General features: G+C 43.8%; 2 protein-coding genes across 4 annotated transcripts in view; one reads left to right on the top strand and one right to left on the bottom strand.

Annotated features, from left to right (window-relative positions):
* On the bottom strand, positions 1 to 13,881 carry FDX2 (ferredoxin 2). Its single transcript, XM_056543468.1, has 5 exons — positions 13,702 to 13,881; positions 7,206 to 7,257; positions 4,407 to 4,513; positions 1,291 to 1,378; positions 1 to 609 (listed from the first exon to the last, which is right to left on the bottom strand). Exons 1-5 carry the CDS (start codon positions 13,865 to 13,867, stop codon positions 453 to 455), a joined length of 570 nt encoding a protein of 189 aa, XP_056399443.1. The 5' UTR covers positions 13,868 to 13,881; the 3' UTR covers positions 1 to 452.
* A 3,446-nt stretch (positions 13,882 to 17,327) lies between these two features.
* The window catches only part of ARK2N (arkadia (RNF111) N-terminal like PKA signaling regulator 2N), a 47,409-nt gene continuing 44,190 nt past the window's right edge, over positions 17,328 to 20,546 (top strand). Inside the window, exon 1 of one of the 3 annotated variants that reach the window (XM_056543448.1) lies at positions 17,328 to 17,913. The gene's annotated coding sequence lies outside the window, so the exon portion shown is untranslated. The remainder of the gene's footprint in view (positions 17,914 to 20,546) is intronic. The other 2 variants (XM_056543439.1, XM_056543457.1) reach the window with 2 other exon arrangements.

The following is a 20,546-nucleotide window of genomic DNA, read 5'->3' as shown; positions in this document are numbered from 1 at the left end:
AAATTACCCCTGGGGCTTGTCACATGAGGCTAGTAAAGACATTTGTTCTCGTCTGCGATCATACAGACCCCACTCTCCAACCATCTACATGACTATACAGACCCCACTCTCCCACCACCATGCCCTCTCATTGTCCAAAAGCTTTGACAACAATAAATACAGAGGTGTCCAGCACTTTCATTGTACCAATCTACATCTTTCCTCACCCATCAGGGCCCAAGTAGTGGACAATTCACCATTAGATAATAAAAGTTATTTTGGTTATAGCCAAGATATCGGTTTTGAAGAATACGTTGGTGAAGGTGCCCCTCAGTAGATGAATGAATTTTGGGGAGGGGGGATCTTAAGAATAAGTAACAATAGAATCCGTCTCCTCTGCTCACTCTTCACCGTCTACGTTTCTTCTTGTGCGTTACGTTGCGGCTCAACCATTGGATTTCCCGCTGACGTCCTTAGTGCGGCTTTGGCACGTGACCGTCCACATAAAAGTTTCTAGTTATTTTAGGGAGCGTGAACTCGGCTCCGTTCAGTTCTGTAGTGAGGATGATCTGGCATCCCAGTCTGGAGTTTTCTTGAAGCATCGGCGCCATGTCCAGCATATCATCTTCCCTGAAAAAGCAAAGAACATGTGAGACACTTTATAGCCGTGTTTCCCAGGGGGCCTCCAGCTGTTTAAAACTACAACTCCCAGCATGCCAGGAGAGCCAAAAGCTGTTAGGCCAAAATTTTGTCCCAGAAAACACCATAGACTCATCATGCTGTGATTTTGGGAAACTGCAGCTTAGCCCAAAACCGAAGAAAGAGTAAAAAATTAAAAAAAACAAAAGTGAGTTTGGCATTTCATAAATCCCTACTGATTTTCAGATAACATCTGGCCAAAAAAATGCAGGATTTGTGGCATTTTTTTTTTAACCTGTAACTGTAAACCTGTAACTCCACAGAAAGTTACCCTGTCCTTTTTGTAGAGTTTTGGGACTTTGTATCCCCCCCCTCCCCTCATTTTTATCACAATAAGTCATGTAATTCTTTCATCATGTGACTCAAGTATTTCTATTGAAGAAATAGGGCGAAAAAAAACACCCTAATGTTAAACCCATGTGTCTTCCTATTTTCCTAACAGCTGGCAGCTTTTTTTTTCTTCCCCTCTCCTCTTCACCAATTAAAACCCCCAAAAACCGCTGTGCAGCATTTGCGCCAACAACACAAAAAATGGAAACTTAGAAATTTAGCTATGTCATCCCATCTCTAAACTAAATGGCTAGAAAGAAGATGACGAAACTCCAGAATTACCTTTCATCTGGCTCTGGAAGTTTATCAAAGTACTCTGTGCTGACATACACCTGACATGTGGAACAGGCGAGAGAGGATTCACAGGCTCCTGTAAGGAATACATGGGAGAAGGTTACTGAGCAATGCAGCAAATCAGAACACAAAATAAAAGAAAAAAAAAGAAGGACTGAATGGTAATAAATCTATCCGAAGTCTATATGGTCTGAGCCTAAAGAGGTACTCTGGAGAGGAAAAAAGTCTGACCACAGTGCTCTCTACTGACACCTGTCTGTTTGTCTCAGGAACTGTCTAGAGCAGGAGAGGTTTGCTATAGGGATTAGCTCCTGCTCTGGACAGTTCCTGACATGGACAGAGGTAGCATCAGAGAGCACTGTGGTCAGACTGGAAAGAACTACACAACTTCCAGAGCATACAGCAGCTGATAAGTACTGGATCTTAACGCCTTGAATTTCAGTCTACAATCTTCAATCCTTTTACTCTCACATGCCCAGGTACAGCAGAATGTCTTTAAAACAATCCCACGAAAAAGTGGTCTTTTAGGGGAAGTGGTAAAGGAATGCTTAATAAATGTGGAACTGAAAATCTGGTTTGGGTTTTCTGTATACAACCCAGTCCTAGATTCAGGGTTTGATCATATGAGGTCTGTGTGGTCAGGAAGCTTCTTTCCTAGAATGATTTTCTCTTCTACAGCCCATGAGGGATTTCCTATCTCTTAAGTCGATGTGGTCCAACCAGGGTTTTTCCAGCTGTTGCAAAACTACAACTCCCAGCTGCTGTTGGCTATCTCAGCATGCTGGGAGTTGTAGTTCGGCACTGGCTATTTGCAGATTGTCCGCCTGGACAGTCCGCAAATATTCCACCGTGTGAACCTAACCACGCCAATTGTGAAAATGTTACACCTGTATATAACCCTGTTCACATTGATGTAACTGTCATTGGACCTGATGAAGAAAGGGATGCTCCTTTCGAAATGCGTTGTCCAGACTGTACTCTGTATGCGCTTAAATGCAATAAAACCAATGTTTATTTGCACTTCTAAATGAAACAACTTTATTGGGGAAAAAGCGCTAACAGCCACAAGTCAGATTTATCATTAGGACTCCTTGCGGGGTAATCCTGACATCTTCATTTCTTCACTGTGTAAACTTTAGGCTGACAGGCAATGGTGCTGAGGAGTGTGTGATTTCTCCCTAAAGTTTCCACTTGTTTTTTTTCTGGCAGTTCTGCCACTGCAGTTTTTGAGCCAAAGCCAGAAGTGTATTCAAAAGGAATAGGACATATAAAGGAAAGACTTACACTTCTCCTCCCTTATGGATCCACTTCTGACTTTGGCTCAAAAACCGCAGTGGTAGTTTTCCAAAAACTGCCGGAAAAAAACCAAGTGGAAACTTAGCCTTAGGGTCTATTCACAAGCCAGAATTTCCTCAAGCAGAATTCCACTCTTCACATGAAAGCTTAATACACTTCTATGGGAGTCCAGACTCCCATTCACACTTCTGCAGAATTTCGGCTTGGATTCTCTACCAATTCAGCACAAAATCCTCACAAGCGAAAGCGGAATTGGGGCAGATGAGCAGAAATTCTGCCGTGTGAATAGACCCTTACCCTACAAAGTCCACAGTGGGCGATAGTCTCTCTTTTTTGGTGTGTCACCCGATCCCCCACTCTTCCCTCTAGACTGCTGTGTGAGTTTATCTAAAAAAATTTTGACTTGTGTGATCAGTGCCATTGTATTAGCGCCACTAATGTGTTAGCAGCAGCAGATTTTCAGACGTGGGGCATGTTTGTCCTGCACCCGAAAAACTTTTGTGTGCCAGAGAGTTGTGCTAATGCTTTGAAAATAGGGTGATAATAGCACACAAAGCCTAGCCACACCACTTAAAGAAAAAAATATAAAATTAATGGCAAACAGGATGCTAAATAAGTATGAAAAATAATTTGTGATCCTGCTGCCGCCACCATGTGTAGGAGCCTTCGGACACCCAGAGTACAGTTACACATGTGTTTAGGTATCCAAAAATAGCCCATAGAGAGTTTCTTGGCCCAAAGTCATCCATTGTGTCACATGACCTTGACCCCCCACTCGCTTTGGGCCATAGTGACATTATAGCCTGCAGCAGGATTGACTATTGAGGTTATAAAACTAGAGTGATAAAACTAGAGATCCACTGACGCAAACAGAGGAAGGCCAAAAGTATATCACAAAGTGTTAAGTATCTGAGAAACAAAAGATCAAAAACAACAGTGCCCCCCTGGTACTACAGCTCAGCCTATTCTAGCATATACCAGACATACGGTAGCCCATAGATAGGAGTGGCAATGATTTTAGAAAGGGAAGCAGCCTTGTGTAGGTCTACAATCTTGTCCCTGACATCCTTGGACAGCTCTTTAGTCTTGGCCATTGTGGAGAGTTTGGAATCTAATTGATGCTTCTTAGGACAGGTGTCTTGTATACAGGAAACAGGCTGAGATTAAGAGCACTCCCTTTAAAGGGGTACTCTGGCCCTGAGACATCTTATCCCCTATGCAAAGGATAGGGGATAAGATGTCTCACCGAGGGGGTCCCGCCGCTGGGGACCCCTGCAATCTTGTATTCGCCACCCAACTGTTTCAAACAGGTGGGTGGCGAATACAAGATTGCGGGGGTCCCCAGCGCCGGGACCCCCGTGGTGAGACATCTTATTCCCTATCCTTTGCATACGGGATAAGATGTCTCAGGGCCGGAGTACCCCTTTAAGAGAGTGCTCCCAATCTTAGCTTGTTACCTGTATAAAAAGACATCTGGGAGCCAGAAATCTTGCTGATTAATAGGAGATCGAATACTTATTTGGCAAATGCAAATCAATTAATGACTTATTTGAAATTTGTTTTTCTGGATTTTTTTGTTGTTGTTTTTATTCTGTATTAAAATCATAGACTAATCATTTCTTTGTCAGTGGACAAACGTACAAAATCAGCAGGGGATCAATCACTTTTTTCCGTCACTGAAAACCCCAATGACAGGTCTGTAGGATTGCCATGATGGTAATATTTCATTGCTGTAATAATGGATTATAGCATTCCAACAGAGGGGGAGAACCTCATTATAACCCAGTTCTGGGGCCGGGTATACATACCTTCCAAGTCAATGTCATATCTATGAGCGAGGTATAATACGCTTTCCCCGACCTTCCCTTTCACTGGGATTCTCTTGCCTTCCCGGTCCACAAATACGACATCCACCCTGTAGGTACATAAGACGCCAAACATCAGCTGTCAGAACAAATGCCTTGTATTACCACGTTTCATTCCAAATATCATGTTAAGTAACTTTCTCAAGACTTTGCATTACCGATTCTGAGTTACATCAAGTACTCTCCTCCGGTTACCGATTCTGAGTTACATCAAGTACTCTCCTCCGGTCACCGATTCTGAGTTACATCAAGTACTCTCCTCCGGTCACCGATTCTGAGTTACATCAAGTACTCTCCTCCGGTTACCGATTCTGAGTTACATCAAGTACTCTCCTCCGGTCACTGATTCTGAGTTACATCAAGTACTCTCCTCCGGTCACCGATTCGGAGTTACATCAAGTACTCTCCTCCGGTCACCGATTCTGAGTTACATCAAGTACTCTCCTCCGGCCACCGATTCTGAGTTACATCAAGTACTCTCCTCCGGTCACCGATTCTGAGTTACATCAAGTACTCTCCTCCGGTCACCGATTCGGAGTTACATCAAGTACTCTCCTCTGGTCACCGATTCTGAGTTACATCAAGTACTCTCCTCCGGTCACCGATTCTGAGTTACATCAAGTACTCTCCTCCGGTCACCGATTCTGAGTTACATCAAGTACTCTCCTCCAGTCACCGATTCTGAGTTACATCAAGTACTCTCCTCCGGTCACCGATTCTGAGTTACATCAAGTACTCTCCTCTGGTCACCGATTCTGAGTTACATCAAGTACTCTCCTCCGGTCACCGATTCTGAGTTACATCAAGTACTCTCCTCCGGTCACCGATTCTGAGTTACATCAAGTACTCTCCTTCGGTCACCGATTCTGAGTTACATCAAGTACTCTCCTCAGGTCACAGATTCTGAGTTACATCAAGTACTCTCCTCAGGTCACAGATTCATCTCCACAACATTAAAGGGGTACTGCAGTGGAAACCACTTTTTCAAATCAACTGGTGCCAGAAAGTTAAACAGATTTGTAAATGACTTCTATTAAAAAAATATATTAATCCTTCCAGTACTTATCAGCTGCTGTATGCTCCACATGATGTTGTATTTCATTTTGGAGTTCTTTTCTGTCTGACCAATGCTCTCTGCTGACACCTCTGTCCATATCAGTACTGTCCAGAGTACAAGCAAATCCCCATAGCAAACCTATCCTGGTCTGGACAGTTCCAGATATGGACAGAGGTGTCAGCAGAGAGCTCTGTGGTCAGACAGAAAAGAACTCCAGAAAGAAAAGAACTTCCTTTGTAGTATACAGCAGCTGATAAGTACTGGAACGATTAAAGGAGTACTCTGGGGCAGACTACTCCTGCTCCGTCCTGCAAAAGAAAATGAAAATAAACCATCAGTCACCTTCCTGGGTTCCCGCGGAGCGCCACTACAGCTGATCGGTCCTCCGGTCCATCTTCTTCATACTTCCGTGTGAACGAAAGAGTCACATGGTGCTCCGCCTATTATGGGCCGAGGCAGAACATCGCGGCGGCCGGCGATAGGCTGAACGCCATGTGATGCTTCGTTACACACGGAAGTATGAAGAGGATGGACCGGAGGACCGATCAGCTGTAGTGGCGCTCCGTGGGAACCCAGGAAGGTGAGTGATGGTTTAGTTTCATTTTTTTTGCAGCCCGGGCAGGACGGAGCAGGAGTAGTCTGCTCCAGTGTACTCCTTTAAGATTTTTAAATAGAAGTAATTTACGAATCTGTTTAACTTTCTGGCAACAGTTGATTTTAAAGGGGTATTCCAGGAATAAAACATTTTCTTTATACATCAACTGGCTCCAGAAAGTTAAACAGATTTGTAAATTACTTCTATTAAAAATCTTAATCCTTTCAATAATTATCAGCTGCTGAAGTTGAGATGTTGAAGTTGAGATGCTCTGCTGACCTCTCTGCTTGGAACTGCACAGAGAAGAAGAGGTTTGCTATGGGGATTTGCTTCTACTCTGGACAGTTCCTGAGACAGGTGTCATTAGAGAGCACTTAGACAGAAAGGAACACAACTTCAGCAGCTCATAAGTACTGAAAGGATTAAGGTTTTTTTAATAGAAGTAATTTACAAATCTGTTTAACTTTTTGGAGCCAGTTGAGATATAGAGAGAGATATATATATATATATAAGTTTTTTTTCCTGGATAACCCCTTTAAAAAGTGTTTTCCACCAGAGTACCCCTTTAATCTTTATTTCCATAGAATAGAGTTCTCCAAACTGTAGCCCTCCAGATATTGCAAAACTACAACTCCCAGCATGCCCGGACAGCCAACGGCTGTCCGGGCATGCTGGGAGTTGTTGTTTTGCATTAGCTGGAGTGATGCAGTTTGGATTCCACTGTTCCATAGAAGAAAGTGAGGGAGATAAACACTACACACCTATCCTTGTATTGTTGGGGGCTGGGACTCCCACTGACTACTAAAACGGGGTCCTATGTCGCCCACTTAACTAGAACTCTATGAGACTAACAGAGTTGAGTGCTGTACTTGGTTGTCCCATAGGCTTTAAATGGATTGGCGCAGTTTTTTAGGGTGCATTTAAATCAGTGTTTTATATTTTATATATATATATATATATATATATATATATATATATATATATATATATATATATATTTTTTTTTTGTATAGCTTTTTTGCTCTTCCACAAGCGTTTTTATTACGCCATTCGCTGTGGGTTATATTTATAATTTTTTTTTTATACTTACGTCTCCTCATGGGGCTCTTTGGCTGGCCCGTCCTCATCTGACTGGGTGGAGGCTAGAAAGAAAATACCTCAGTCAGGTCCCAGTTACAAACAGGTTATAAAATGCACAAAATGTAAAAAAAAGAGATTACAGAGAAACGAATTTGCAAAATAAATACTAAAACAGTTCTGCTCCTTACCCTTTCTACTGCAGCCATTTTTAGCACCAATAAAGCCATCGCTTAAGGGTGTGTTCACACGGCCGTCTGTCCCCATTTGTTTCCTTTTTTGCCGGCTGTAAACGGATTCAAAACTGTTTTTAAAAAAAATCCCAATTATGTTAATGGGATTTTTTTTTTTACAATCAGTCTGCACCCGTTTGCTCTCATTTCTGTTTTTCTATGGAAAACGGATGCGCCTTTAATGTCATCCGTTTGCATCCGTTTTTTTCAATCCGTTTTTTGATCCGTTTTTACTTTTGAGCATGCTCAGAACCCAAAAAATTTTTGGGGGGGTTATTAACTGAACAAAAACGGATCCAAATCTGTTATTGTCCGTTTTTTTTAAGTCCGTTTTTTATTTGGACGGGAGAAGAATGGAATGGGTCTAGATGGTCGTGTGAACGCAGCCTAAGTCAGGTTTCATTAAAATGTATAGTCCCTGCTCTATTCTGCACAGCTCCTTCAAGTAGGTTTACATTGCATTCAATATATATAGAGGGAGATTTATCAAAACTGTCTAGAGGAAAAGTTACTGGGTTGCCCATAGCAACCAATCAGATCGCTTCTTTCATTTTTGAAAGGGCCTCTGAGAAATGAAAGCAGTTATCTGATTGGTTGCTATGGGCAACTTTTCCTCTGGGCAGGTTTTGATAAATCTCCCCCATAGAGTACAAAATATGGCAACCTGGGGGCAAAAGGCTAGAGAAATCAGATAAAGTAAAAACCCTCTGTGGAGACCACATAGTCTTCTAAGCATATTGGGGGAGATTTATCAAAACCTGTACAGAGGAAAAGTTGCCCATAGCAACCAATCAGATCGCTTCTTTCATTTTTAACAAGGCCTCTGCAAAATGAAAGAAGCGATCTGATTGGTTGCTATGGGCAACTTTTCCTTTGGACAGGTTTTGATAAGTCTCCCCCATTGTCTTCTCAAAGGAGACCGACGGTGTAAAGGACCCGCTGTACCTCCTAGCCATTTAAACTTTTGGCCATTTTCAAAAGGTGTCATCTAAATAGTTTCTGGTTTACTCCCTTTAAAGCAACGTTTTTCAACCAGGATGCCTCCAGCTATTGCAGAACTACAACTCCCAGCATGCCCATACAGTCTTTGGCATATAGATATGGGGGGCAGAGAGATTTATCAAAAGCTGTGCAGAGGAAAAGTTGACTAGTTTCCTATAGCAACCAATCAGATCGCTTCTTTCATTTGTAAGAAGGAGTCTGCACAATTAACCCCTTGGGGACAGAGCCCATTATAACCCTAAGGACCAGAGCATTTTTTTGCACATCTGACCACTGTCACTTTATCTACCGTATATACTCGAGTATAGGCCGAGTTTTTCAGCACGATTTTTCGTGCTGAAAACACCCCCCTCGGCTTATACTCGAGTGAACTCCCCCACCCGCAGTGGTCTTCAACCTGCGGACCTCAGAGGTTTCAAAACTACAACTCCCAGCAAGCCCGGGCAGCCATCGGCTGTCCGGGCTTGCTGGGAGTTGTAGTTTTGAAACCTCCGGAGGTCCGCAGGTTGAAGACCACTGCGGCCTTCGATATCATCCAGCCCCCTCTCACCCCCTTTAGTTCTGAGTACTCACCTCCGCTCGGCGCTGGTCCGGTCCTGCAGGACTGTCCGGTGAGGAGGTGGTCCGGTGGGATAGTGGTTCCGGGCTGCTATCTTCACCGGGGAGGCCTCTTCTAAGCGCTTCGGGCCCGGCCTCAGAATAGTCACGTTGCCGTGACAACGACGCAGAGGTGCGTTCATTGCCAACGTAATTCTGCGTCATTGTCAAGGCAACGCCTCTATTCCGGGCCGGAAGCGCGGAGAAGAGGCGCCCCCGGTGAAGATAGCAGCCCGGACCACCTCCTCACCGGACCACCTCCTCACCGGACAGCCCTGCAGGACCGGACCAGCGCCGAGCGGAGGTGAGTACTCAGAACTAAAGGGGGTGAGAGGGGGGCTGGATGATGTTGAAGGCCGCAGTGGTCTTCAACCTGCGGACCTCCGGAGGTTTCAAAACTACAACTCCCAGCAAGCCCGGACAGCCGATGGCTGCCCGGGCTTGCTGGGAGTTGTAGTTTTGAAACCTCTGGAGGTCCGCAGGTTGAAGACCACTGAGGGCGAATGATGAGAAGAGGATGATGAAGGGGGGGTGTGGGGATGATGAAGGGGGGTGGGGATGATGAAGGGGGGGTGTGGGATGATAAGGGGATGATGAAGGGGGGATGTGTGGGATGATGACAAGGGGATGATGAAGGGGGGGATGTGTGGGATGATAAGGGGATGATGAAGGGGGGATGTGTGGGATGATAAGGGGATGATGAAGGGGGGATGTGCGGGATGATAAGGGGATGATGAAGGGTGGATGTTGTGGGATGATAAGGGGATGATGAAGGGGGGATGTGTGGGATGATAAGGGGATGATGAAGGGGGGATGTGTGGGATGATAAGGGGATGATGAAGGGGGGATGTGTGGGATGATAAGAGGATGATGAAGGGGGGATGTGTGGGATGATGACAAGGGGATGATGATGAGGATGTTAATGACGGGTCTGGATGATGACAGGGGGGGTGAGGTATTTCCCACCCTAGGCTTATACTCGAGTCAATAACTTTTCCTGGGATTTTGGGTTGAAATTAGGGGTCTCGGCTTATACTCGGGTCGGCTTATACTCGAGTATATACGGTATTAATAACTCTGGAATGCTTTTACTTATAAATTTGATTCCGAGATTGTTTTTTCGTGACATATTCTACTTTATGTTAGTGGTAAAATTTACGTCGATACTTGCATCATTCTTGGTGAAAAATTCCAAAATTTATGGAAAATTTTGAATTTTTTCTAACTTTGAAGCTCTCCGCTTGTAAGGAAAAGGGACATCCCAAATACATTACATATTGATTCACATATACAATACGTCTACTTTATGTTAGGATTATAAAGTTGACATGTTTTTACTTTTTGAAGACATTAGAGGGCTTCAAAGTATAGCAGCAATTTTCACATTTTTCCAGAAAATTTCAAAATCAGACTGTTTCAGGGACCAGTTAAGTTTACAAGTGAATTGGAGGGTCTTTATGTTGGAAATCCCCCATAATGGACCCCATTATGAAAACTTCACCCCTCAAAGTATTCAAAATGACATTCAAAAAGTTTGTTAACCCTTTAGGTGTTTCACAGGAATAGCAGCAAAGTGGAGGAGAAAAATCTAAATCTCTATTTTTTACACTAAAATTAAATTTTTTCATTTTTACAAGGGGTAAAAAGGCCCCCCAAAACTTGTTAATTCACTTTCTCTCGAGTAAGGAAATACCTCATATGTGGATGTTAAGTGCTCTATGGGTGCACTAGAGGGCTCAGAAGGGAAGGAGTGACATTGGGCTTTTGGAGAGCGAATTTTGCTGAAATGGTTTTTGGGGGGCATGTCGCATTTAGGAAGCCCCCATGATGCCAGAACAGTAAAAAAAAAAAAAAAAAAAAAAAAAAAAAAAAAAACACGGTTTACTATTTTGGAAACTGCACCCCTCAAGGAACAGGTTATTGAAGAACATTCTTTAAATTGGGACGTAAAAATAATTTAAAAAACATTTTTCAATAAAATGCTGGTGTTACCCCAAATTTTTCATTTTCACAAGGGGTAATAGGAGAGAAAAAAAAATTTGTAACCCCATTTCTTCTGAGTATGGAAATACCCCAAATGTGGATGTCAAGTGCTCTGCTAGTACACTACAATGCTCAGTAAAGAAGGGGCGCCATTGAGCTTTTGGAGAGAGAATTTGGTTGGAATAGAAGTCGGGGGCCATGTGCATTTACAAAGCCCCTCCACGTGACCCCATTTTGGAAACTACACCCCTCAATTAAATAAGGGGTGCAGTGAGTATTTACACCCCACTGGCATTTGACCGATTTTTGGAACAGTGGGCTGTGCAAATTAAAAACATTTTTTTTTCATTTTTACGGACACCTGTTCAAAAAATCTGTCAGACACCTGTGGGGCCTAAATGCTCACTGTACTCCTTTATTACATTACATGAGGGGTGTAGTTTTCAAAATGGGGTCACATGTGGGGGGGTCCACTATTCAGGCACCATGGGGCTTTGTAAACGCACATGGCCTTCAATTTCAGCCTAATTCTCTCTTCTAAAGCCCAATGGCGCCCCTTCTCTTCTGAGCATTGTAGTTCACCCGCAGAGCACTTTACATCCACATATGGGGTATGTTCTTACTCAGAAGAAATGGGGTTACAAATTTTGAGGGGACTTTTTTCCTATTACTCCTTGTGAAAATGAAAAATTTGGGGTAACACCAGCATTTCAGGGAATTTTTTTTATTTTCATGTCCACCTTTAACGAATATTTGTCAAAGACCTGTGGGGTGTTAAGGCTTACTATACCCCATGTTACGTTCCGTGAGGGGTTTAGTTTCCAAAATTTTGCGTTTATGTCAGAATCACTGTAACGATCAGCCACATCGGTGCAAATCACCAGTTTAGGCCTCAAAATGTACATGGCACTCTCTCACTCCTGAGCCATGTAGTTCATCCGCAGAGCATTTTACGCACACATATGGGGTATTTCCGTACTCGGAAGAAATTGCGTTTCTCCTTTTACCTCTTGTGAAAATGGAAAGTATGCGGCAACACCAGCATGTTAGTGTAAATTTTTTTAATTTTTTTTTACACTAACATGCTGGTGTAGCCCCCAACTTTACCTTTTTGTAAGGGGTAAAAGGAGAAAAAGACCCCCAAAATATGTAACGCAATTTCTCCTGAGTGCAGAAATACCCCATATATGGCCCTAAACTGTTGCCTTGAAATACGACAGGGCTCTGAAGTGAGAGAGCGCCATGCACATTTGAGACCTAAATGAGGAATTTGCAATAGGGGCGGACCCCGATACAAGGATGGGGCTTGTCTCCACCAAAACCCTACAGCAGTGTTTCCCAAACAGGGTGCCTCCAGCTGTTGCAAGACTCCCAGCCTGCCAGGACAGTCAATGGCTGTCCGGCAATAGTTTAGGAAACACTGCCTTATGAGACGTTTTTCATTTTTATTGGGGGGGGGGGGGGGGACGTGTAAGGGGGTGTATGTGTATATGTAGTGTTCTACTTTTTATTATGTGGTAGTGTAGTGTTTTTTAGGGTGCATTCGCACTGGCGGTTGTTCACAGTGAGTTTTCCGCTGGGAGAACTTTGAGCTGCGGTGGAAACTTTGCCGCAGCTCAAACTTGTAAAAGGGAACCCAATGTAAACCCGCCCGTGTGAATGTACCCTGTACATTCACATGGGAGGGGGCCCCCCAAACCTTCAGCTGTTGCAAAACTACAACTCCCAGAATGCACTGACAGACCGTACATGCTGGGAGTTGTAGTTTTGCAACAGCTGTAGGCACACTGGTGGGGAACCAATGAGTTAGGAAACAGACTCTAGCTCAGTGATTACAACCCGTGTGCCTCCAGCTGCCTTACAACCCGTGTGCCTCCCATGTACCTGTACGCCCTCCGTCCCCGACAGGTTGAAGCGATCTGATTGGTTGCTGTGGGCAACTGGTAAACTTTTCCTCTGCAAAGCTTTTGATAAATCTCCCCGATGGTCTTCATTGCAGGGCACTACCAGGTACCACTACCTATAGAGTGGTCCTAGTGCGGGTGCAGCCTGGAGTGATTGGATGTAGAGACACAGCACAGCAGACTCAGGGAGGAAGTGAACGTACGGTGAGTGAGGGTGGGCTCAGTACTTGCCTCGGACATGCCCGTTCCTGAGCTGTGGATGCCAGAATGAGTGAGCAACAGAACAGAGGGATTTGTGAACTGTCTTTGCTGGATCAGTCTGCTGTTTCACCATTACGATTCACAGCACCAAGTGAAGGTGAGATTCGTGTTACAGACGGAATCAACTACAGAACAAGTTAGGCTGGTTTCACACTGCCGCTGGGCTCCGCCACAAATGGGCGTGTGATGGAGCCCAATGGGAGGCATAACGGGCACAGATGTCCGTTATTGCGGCCGTTATTCTGCCGGAAGATAGGACTAATTTTTCTCCCGCTATCTTCCAACAGACCCGCTACTGACAGGCAATAATGTGAAAGGAGCCTCAGCTAGTTTCCACTTCTACTAATATACTACCTCCAGCCATTGAAAAACTACAACTCCCAGCATGCCCGGACAGCCGACGGCTGTCCGGGCATGCTGGGAGTTGTAGTTTTGCAACAGCTGAAGGCACCCTGGTTTGGAAACACTGACCTAGGTAAAGTGATAGCAAAACCATGGCATTTTATTTTATAAAATACAATTTTTTTACCTGCGGTCTGATGCGTTCTTCCTTCGTCCTTATTTTGTACATTGCTTGCCCTGTGTTGCCTAAAGCTTGCAGAGACCTGAGGAGTTCTGGAGGCTACATTATTCCTTAAACACCAAGAGGTCAGACTTCCAGCTCTCATGCCTCTTCTGATCAGGGAGACGGCCATCTGTCTACAAACACTCTTCAGAGGATGAACACAAAAGGAACTGAAAAAACAAACAAAAACACATTATTACAGATTAGTAAAACCTTTAAAATACAAGATAATGTGACAAAAATCACTATACAACCTAGAAGCACTAATGGATATTTCCACCTTTCCAGCTCTGAAGTATGATACAGGATATAACTCAGGATCAGTACAGGATAAGTAATGTAATGTATGTACACAGTGACCTCACCAGCGGAATAGTGAGTACAGCTCTGGAGTGTAATACAGGATATAACTCAGGATCAGTACAGGATAAGTAATGTAATGTATGTACACAGTGACCTCACCAGCAGAATAGTGAGTACAGCTCTGGAGTATAATACAGGATATAACTCAGGATCAGTACAGGATAAGTAATGTAATGTATGTACACAGTGACCTCACCAGCAGAATAGTGAGTACAGCTCTGGAGTATAATACAGGATATAACTCAGCATCAGTACAGGATAAGTAATGTAATGTATGTACACAGTGACCTCACCAGCAGAATAGTGAGTACAGCTCTGGAGTATAATACAGGATATAACTCAGGATCAATACAGGATAAGTAATATAATGTATGTACACAGTGACCTCACCAGCAGAATAGTGAGTACAGCTCTGGAGTATAATACAGGATATAACTCAGGATCAGTACAGGATAAGTAATGTAATGTATGTACACAGTGACCTCACCAGCAGAATAGTGAGTACAGCTCTGGAGTGTAATACAGGATATAACTCAGGATCAGTACAGGATAAGTAATGTAATGTATGTACACAGTGACCTCACCAGCAGAATAGTGAGTGCAGCTCTGGAGTATAATACAGGATATAACTCAGGATCAGTACAGGATAAGTAATGTAATGTATGTACACAGTGACCTCACCAGCAGAATAGTGAGTACAGCTCTGGAGTAGAATACAGGATATAACTCAGGATCGGTACAGGATAAGTAATGTGATGTATATACACAGTGACTCCACCAGCAGAATAGTGAGTGCAGCTCTGGAGTATAATATATGATAGAACTCCAAGGTTCAGTACTGGGCCCGCTGTTGTTTAATTTATTTATCAATGATATAGAGGATGGTATTAACAGCTCTGTTTCTATCTTTGCAGATGACACCAAGCTTTGTAGCACGGTACAGTCTATAGAGGATGTGCATAAGTTACAGGATGACTTGGATAGACTAAGTGTCTGGGCATCCACTTGGCAAATGAGGTTCAATGTGGATAAATGTAAAGTTATGCATCTGGGTACTAATAACCTGCATGCGTTGTATGTCTTAGGGGGGATTAAACTGGCAGAGTCACTGGTAGAGAAGGATCTGGGTGTACTTGTAGATCACAGACTACAGAATAGCATGCAATGTCAGGCTGCTGCTTCCAAAGCCGGCAGGATATTGTCATGTATAAAAAGAGGCATGGACTCAAGGGACAGGGACATCATACTCCCCCTTTATAAAGCATTGGTACGGCCTCACCTGGAATATGCTGTTCAGTTTTGGTCGCCTGTTCATAAAAGGGACACTGCGGAGTTGGAAAGGGTGCAGAGACGCGCGACTAAACTAATATGGGGCATGGAACATCTTAGCTATGAGGAGCGATTAAAGGAGTTACAATTGTTTAGTCTTGAGAAGAGACGTTTAAGGGGGGATATGATAAACGTATATAAGTATATAAATGGCCCATACAAAAAATATGGAGAAAAACTGTTCCAGGTTAAACCCGCCCAAAGGACGAGGGGGCACTCCCTCCGTCTGGAGAAGAAAAGGTTTAGTCTAAAGGGGCGACACGCCTTCTTTACCTTGAGGACTGTGAATTTATGGAACGGTCTACCTCAGGAACTGGTCACAGCAGGAACAATTAACAGCTTTAAAACCGGGTTAGATACATTCCTGGAACAAAATAACATTAATGCTTATGCAGAATTATAAAATTACATCCCTTTCCCTTATCCCCTTACATCCTTCACTTCAATTCCCTGGTTGGACTTGATGGACGTCTGTCTTTTTTCAACCGTACTAACTATGTAACTATGTAACTCAGGATCAGTACAGGATAAGTAATGTAATGTATGTACACAGTGACTCCACCAGCAGAATAGTGAGTACAGCTCTGGAGTATAATACAGGATATAACTCCGGATCAGTACAGGATAAGTAATGTAATGTATGTACACAATGACCTCACCAGCAGAATAGTGAATACAGCTCTGGAGTATAATACAGGATATAACTCAGGATCAGTACAGTATAAGTAATGTAATGTATGTACACAGTGACTCCACCAGCAGAATAGTGAGTACAGCTCTGGAGTATAATACAGGATATAACTCCGGATCAGTACAGGATAAGTAATGTAATGTATGTACACAATGACCTCACCAGCAGAATAGTGAATACAGCTCTGGAGTATAATACAGGATATAACTCAGGGTCAGTACAGGATAAGTAATGTAATGTATGTACACAGTGACTCCACCAGCAGAATAGTGAGTACAGCTCTGGAGTATAATACAGGATATAACTCAGGATCAGTACAGTATAAGTAATGTAATGTATGTACACAGTGACTCCACCAGCAGAATAGTGAGTACAGCTCTGGAGTATAATACAGGATATCACTCAGGATCAGTACAGGATAAGTAATATAATGTATGTACACAGTGACCTCACCAGCAGAATAGTGAGTGCAGCTCTGGAGTATAATACAGGATATAACTCAGGATCAGTACAGGATAAGTAATGTAATGTATGTACACAGTGACCTCACCAGCAGAATAGTGAGTACAGCTCTGGAGTATAATACAGGATATAACTCAGGATCAGTACAGGATAAGTAATGTAATGTATATACACAGTGACCTCACCAGCAGAATAGTGAGTACAGCTCTGGAGTATAATACAGGATATAACTCAGGATCAGTACAGGATAAGTAATGTAATGTATGTACACAGTGACCACACCAGCAGAATAGTGAGTGCAGCTCTGGAGTATAATACAGGATATAACTCAGGATCAGTACAGGTAAGTAATGTGATGTATGTACACAGTGACCTCACCAGCAGAATAGTGAGTACAGCTCTGGAGTATAATACAGGATATAACTCAGGATCAGTACAGGTAAGTAATGTAATGTATGTACACAGTGACTCCACCAGCAGAATAGTGAGTACAGCTCTGGAGTATAATACAGGATATAACTCAGGATCAGTACAGGTAAGTAATGTAATGTATGTACACAGTGACTCCACCAGCAGAATAGTGAGTACAGCTCTGGAGTATAATACAGGATATAACTCAGGATCAGTACAGGATAAGTAATGTAATGTATGTACACAGTGACCTCACCAGCAGAATAGTGAGTACAGCTCTGGAGTATAATACAGGATAAGAAATGTATGTACACTGTTGGATATGTTGCACTTTCATCATGTGACCTACAATTCACAGCTGGTCACTGCAGTCACATGACTCTGCTGTAGCCATCACACTGTCCAGGTAGATGATGTCAGGTCAGTATATACATATGATCCTCTTTAGCTATGATTCCCGGCTCCCGGATCAGTGCACAGCCCCCACCATTACTACAGACAGCGCCGCATGTATTCACAAACAACACTCACCCAGTAAAACACTTCCGATTGGCCACCTTGCCTCCTCCAATATGGCTCCTCCAATATGGCGCCCACAATCTCCCTCGCCCCCACGTAATACGTCATCACTAACGTCGCGCCCTCCTTGTCAGTTAATACCATCGAGTTGCAGACACTCGTCCCTGAATGCCCTTTGTGGTGGAAGGTCCTCCGCCCCGCCCCCTTGCCTCGTTGTCATTGGCGGACGGATGTCTGTCCCCGCCTTTCCCCTCTGCACCGGAAGTGACTGGTAGAGCGGATCGAGCGGCAGTGCGATGACATCTTGGCGGAGCTAAGCATCCGGCTGCTGAGGCGGGGGGAGAGATGTGTCTGGCCGGCGGTGTACGGAGGGGTCTGGACACCGACTGACTCCAGAGCCGGTGAGTTGTTTGTGAAGCGCGGGTGGCGCTGAGGCCTTACCCGGCCATAGGGTAGAGTGAGGATGACACAGGACGGGGGTATGCAGGGGCTCAGCTGTGGCCTGGGCTCGGCTCCTCCATTACTACAGGGGCAGCCGTGCTGTGTATAGAGACGGGGGCGAACCATGGGACACGGCCGGGGTGTCAGTGGATGCTGGTGCTCTCTGTTATCAGCCACTGTATATTGGAGAGATCCTAACCTAGTACATGGATTGCAGGATAAAACTCACCAGGAAAGGTTAAAGGACCTTTACATTTATAGAAGAAAGAAGAGACAGAGGGGATATGATAGAGACTTTTATATACTTAAGGGAATCAACACTAAAGGAGGAGATCATATTTAAAAGAAGAAAGACTACCACAAGAGGACATAGTTTTATATTAGAAGGGAAAGGTTTCTGCAGTAATATCAGGAAGTATCACTTTACTGAGAGAGTAGTGGATGCATGGAATAGCCAGGGACTATTGATAGGATTCATATTATTGGGCCGACTAGATGGGCCAAATGGTTCTTATCTGCCGACACATTCTATGTTTCTATGAGAGACACTCTGAGGTAAAACACTACTATACGTATAAATGCAGGTTATTATTCTCTGTTATCAGCCATTATATGCTGGAGAGACTCTGAGGTAATACACTACTATATGTATAAATGCAGGTTATTATTCTCTGTTATCAGCCATTATATGCTGGAGAGACTCTCTGAGGTAATACACTACTATATGTATAAATGCAGGTTGTTATTCTCTGTTATCAGCCATTATATGCTGGAGAGACTCTGAGGTAATACACTACTATATGTATAAATGCAGGTTATTATTCTCTGTTATCAGCCATTATATGCTGGAGAGACGCTCTGAGGTAATACACTACTATACGTATAAATGCAGGTTATTATTCTCTGTTATCAGCCATTATATGCTGGAGAGACTCTGAGGTAATACACTACTATATGTATAAATGCAGGTTATTATTCTCTGTTATCAGCCATTATATGCTGGAGAGACGCTCTGAGGTAATACACTACTATATGTATAAATGCAGGTTATTATTCTCTGTTATCAGCCATTATATGCTGGAGAGACTCTGAGGTAATACACTACTATACGTATAAATGCAGGTTATTATTCTCTGTTATCAGCCATTATATGCTGGAGAGATTCTCTGTGAGGTAAAACACTACTATATGTATAAATGCAGGTTATTTTCCTCTGTAAGGCTGGGTTCACACCACGTTTTTCAAGTATGTTTCCCGTATACGTTTTCATTATTGAAAATGTTTGGAACCGTATTGAAAACCGTATACATAGACAAATAATTGAAAACCCTATGCGCCCGGATGCGTACGGTTTGCTTGCAATACTGTTTTCTCCTGTACTCAAAACTAGTGCTGGGCGGTATGACCAAATGTGTGTATCACGGTATTTTTGTAACTTTAGGCGGTTTCACGGTATATAACGGTATCTGCCCCCATCGGGGTAAATATTCACATGTCACCCGCTAACGCTGCCCTCCTCGTGCTGTTTGTTGCAGTCGCCGGCACTGACACAAGGTAAACAAACAACGTCGGCCTTACGCTAGGGACGGGAACGTCGGACAGCCGTCAGCCTATCACCGGTTTCAGCGATGTCCCGCCTCGGCCGCTGATAGGCTAAGCCCACTGTCATGTATGTAAGGAGATCTGGACGGCTTCTTACATGACAGTGGGCTCAGCCTACCAGCAGCCGAGGTGGAACATCGCTGCGGCCGGTGATAGGCTGACGGCTGTCCGACATTCCATTCCCTAGGAAGCAGATGAGGCCGGTACCTGACCAACGGGAGGTAAGATAAAGTTTGTTTTGTTTATTTTTTGCAGCCCGGGCATAGGGATACCACACAGTATAGAGCAGTGGTCTTCAACCTGCGGACCTCCAGATGTTGCAAAACAACTCCCAGCATGCTTGCTGAGAGTTGTAGTTTTGCAACATCTGGAGGTCCGCAGGTTGAAGACCACTGGTATAGAGTGTCAGGCGGCCGCAACAAACAGGAGGAAGAGGAGGGCAGCGCTTGCGGGTGACGTGAGTATTTACCCCGATGGGGACAGCGCTAGGCTGATAATTAATTGGGGGTCAGTGCTCTCGGGTCACGTATGATTAGTTCCCCAATGTGGGGACAGCGCTGGGCTAATTCATTCCCGAGGGGGGAGGGGCCAAACCAGTATTGCGGTATGGGTTAAAATTCATATCGTGCAGCACAAAAATGTCCGTATTCGGTATGAACCGATATACCGCCCAGCCCTACTCAAAACCGTGGTTGACCATGGTTTTGTCTCGGTTTAAAAAACGTACAGCAACCGCATACGTTTTTTTTTTTTTAACATTGACATCAATGGGAAACGCACAAGTATACGGTTCCAGACGTCCTAAAGTCCCCACCCAACACCCCTCCCATTAAAAATGGACAAAATAGTTTTTTAATAAAAATGAACTGAACTGTATGCACTTTTAAAAACAGTATATGGTTTACTTTTTCCCCATACTGTTCCATCAGTTTTTTTTTTTTTTGCCTTAAGGTTTTCTTTAGAAAAACAGATTGAAAACAGTATGGCAAAT

This window comes from Hyla sarda, chromosome 1 (genome assembly GCF_029499605.1).
Source record: "Hyla sarda isolate aHylSar1 chromosome 1, aHylSar1.hap1, whole genome shotgun sequence".
Classification (NCBI taxonomy): Eukaryota; Metazoa; Chordata; class Amphibia; order Anura; family Hylidae; genus Hyla; species Hyla sarda.
This window is presented reverse-complemented; position numbering and strand designations above follow the sequence as displayed.

Coding starts and splice junctions, on each gene's coding strand:
- FDX2 (XM_056543468.1), bottom strand. CDS start 13,867: ATGGCCGTCTCCCTGATCAGAAGAGGCATGAGAGCTGGAAGTCTGACC. Junction 4,514..7,205: donor AAAGAGCCCCATGAGGAGAC/GTAAGTATAAAA, acceptor ATGTACCTACAG/GGTGGATGTCGTATTTGTGG. Junction 1,379..4,406: donor ATATGACATTGACTTGGAAG/GTATGTATACCC, acceptor TATTCCTTACAG/GAGCCTGTGAATCCTCTCTC.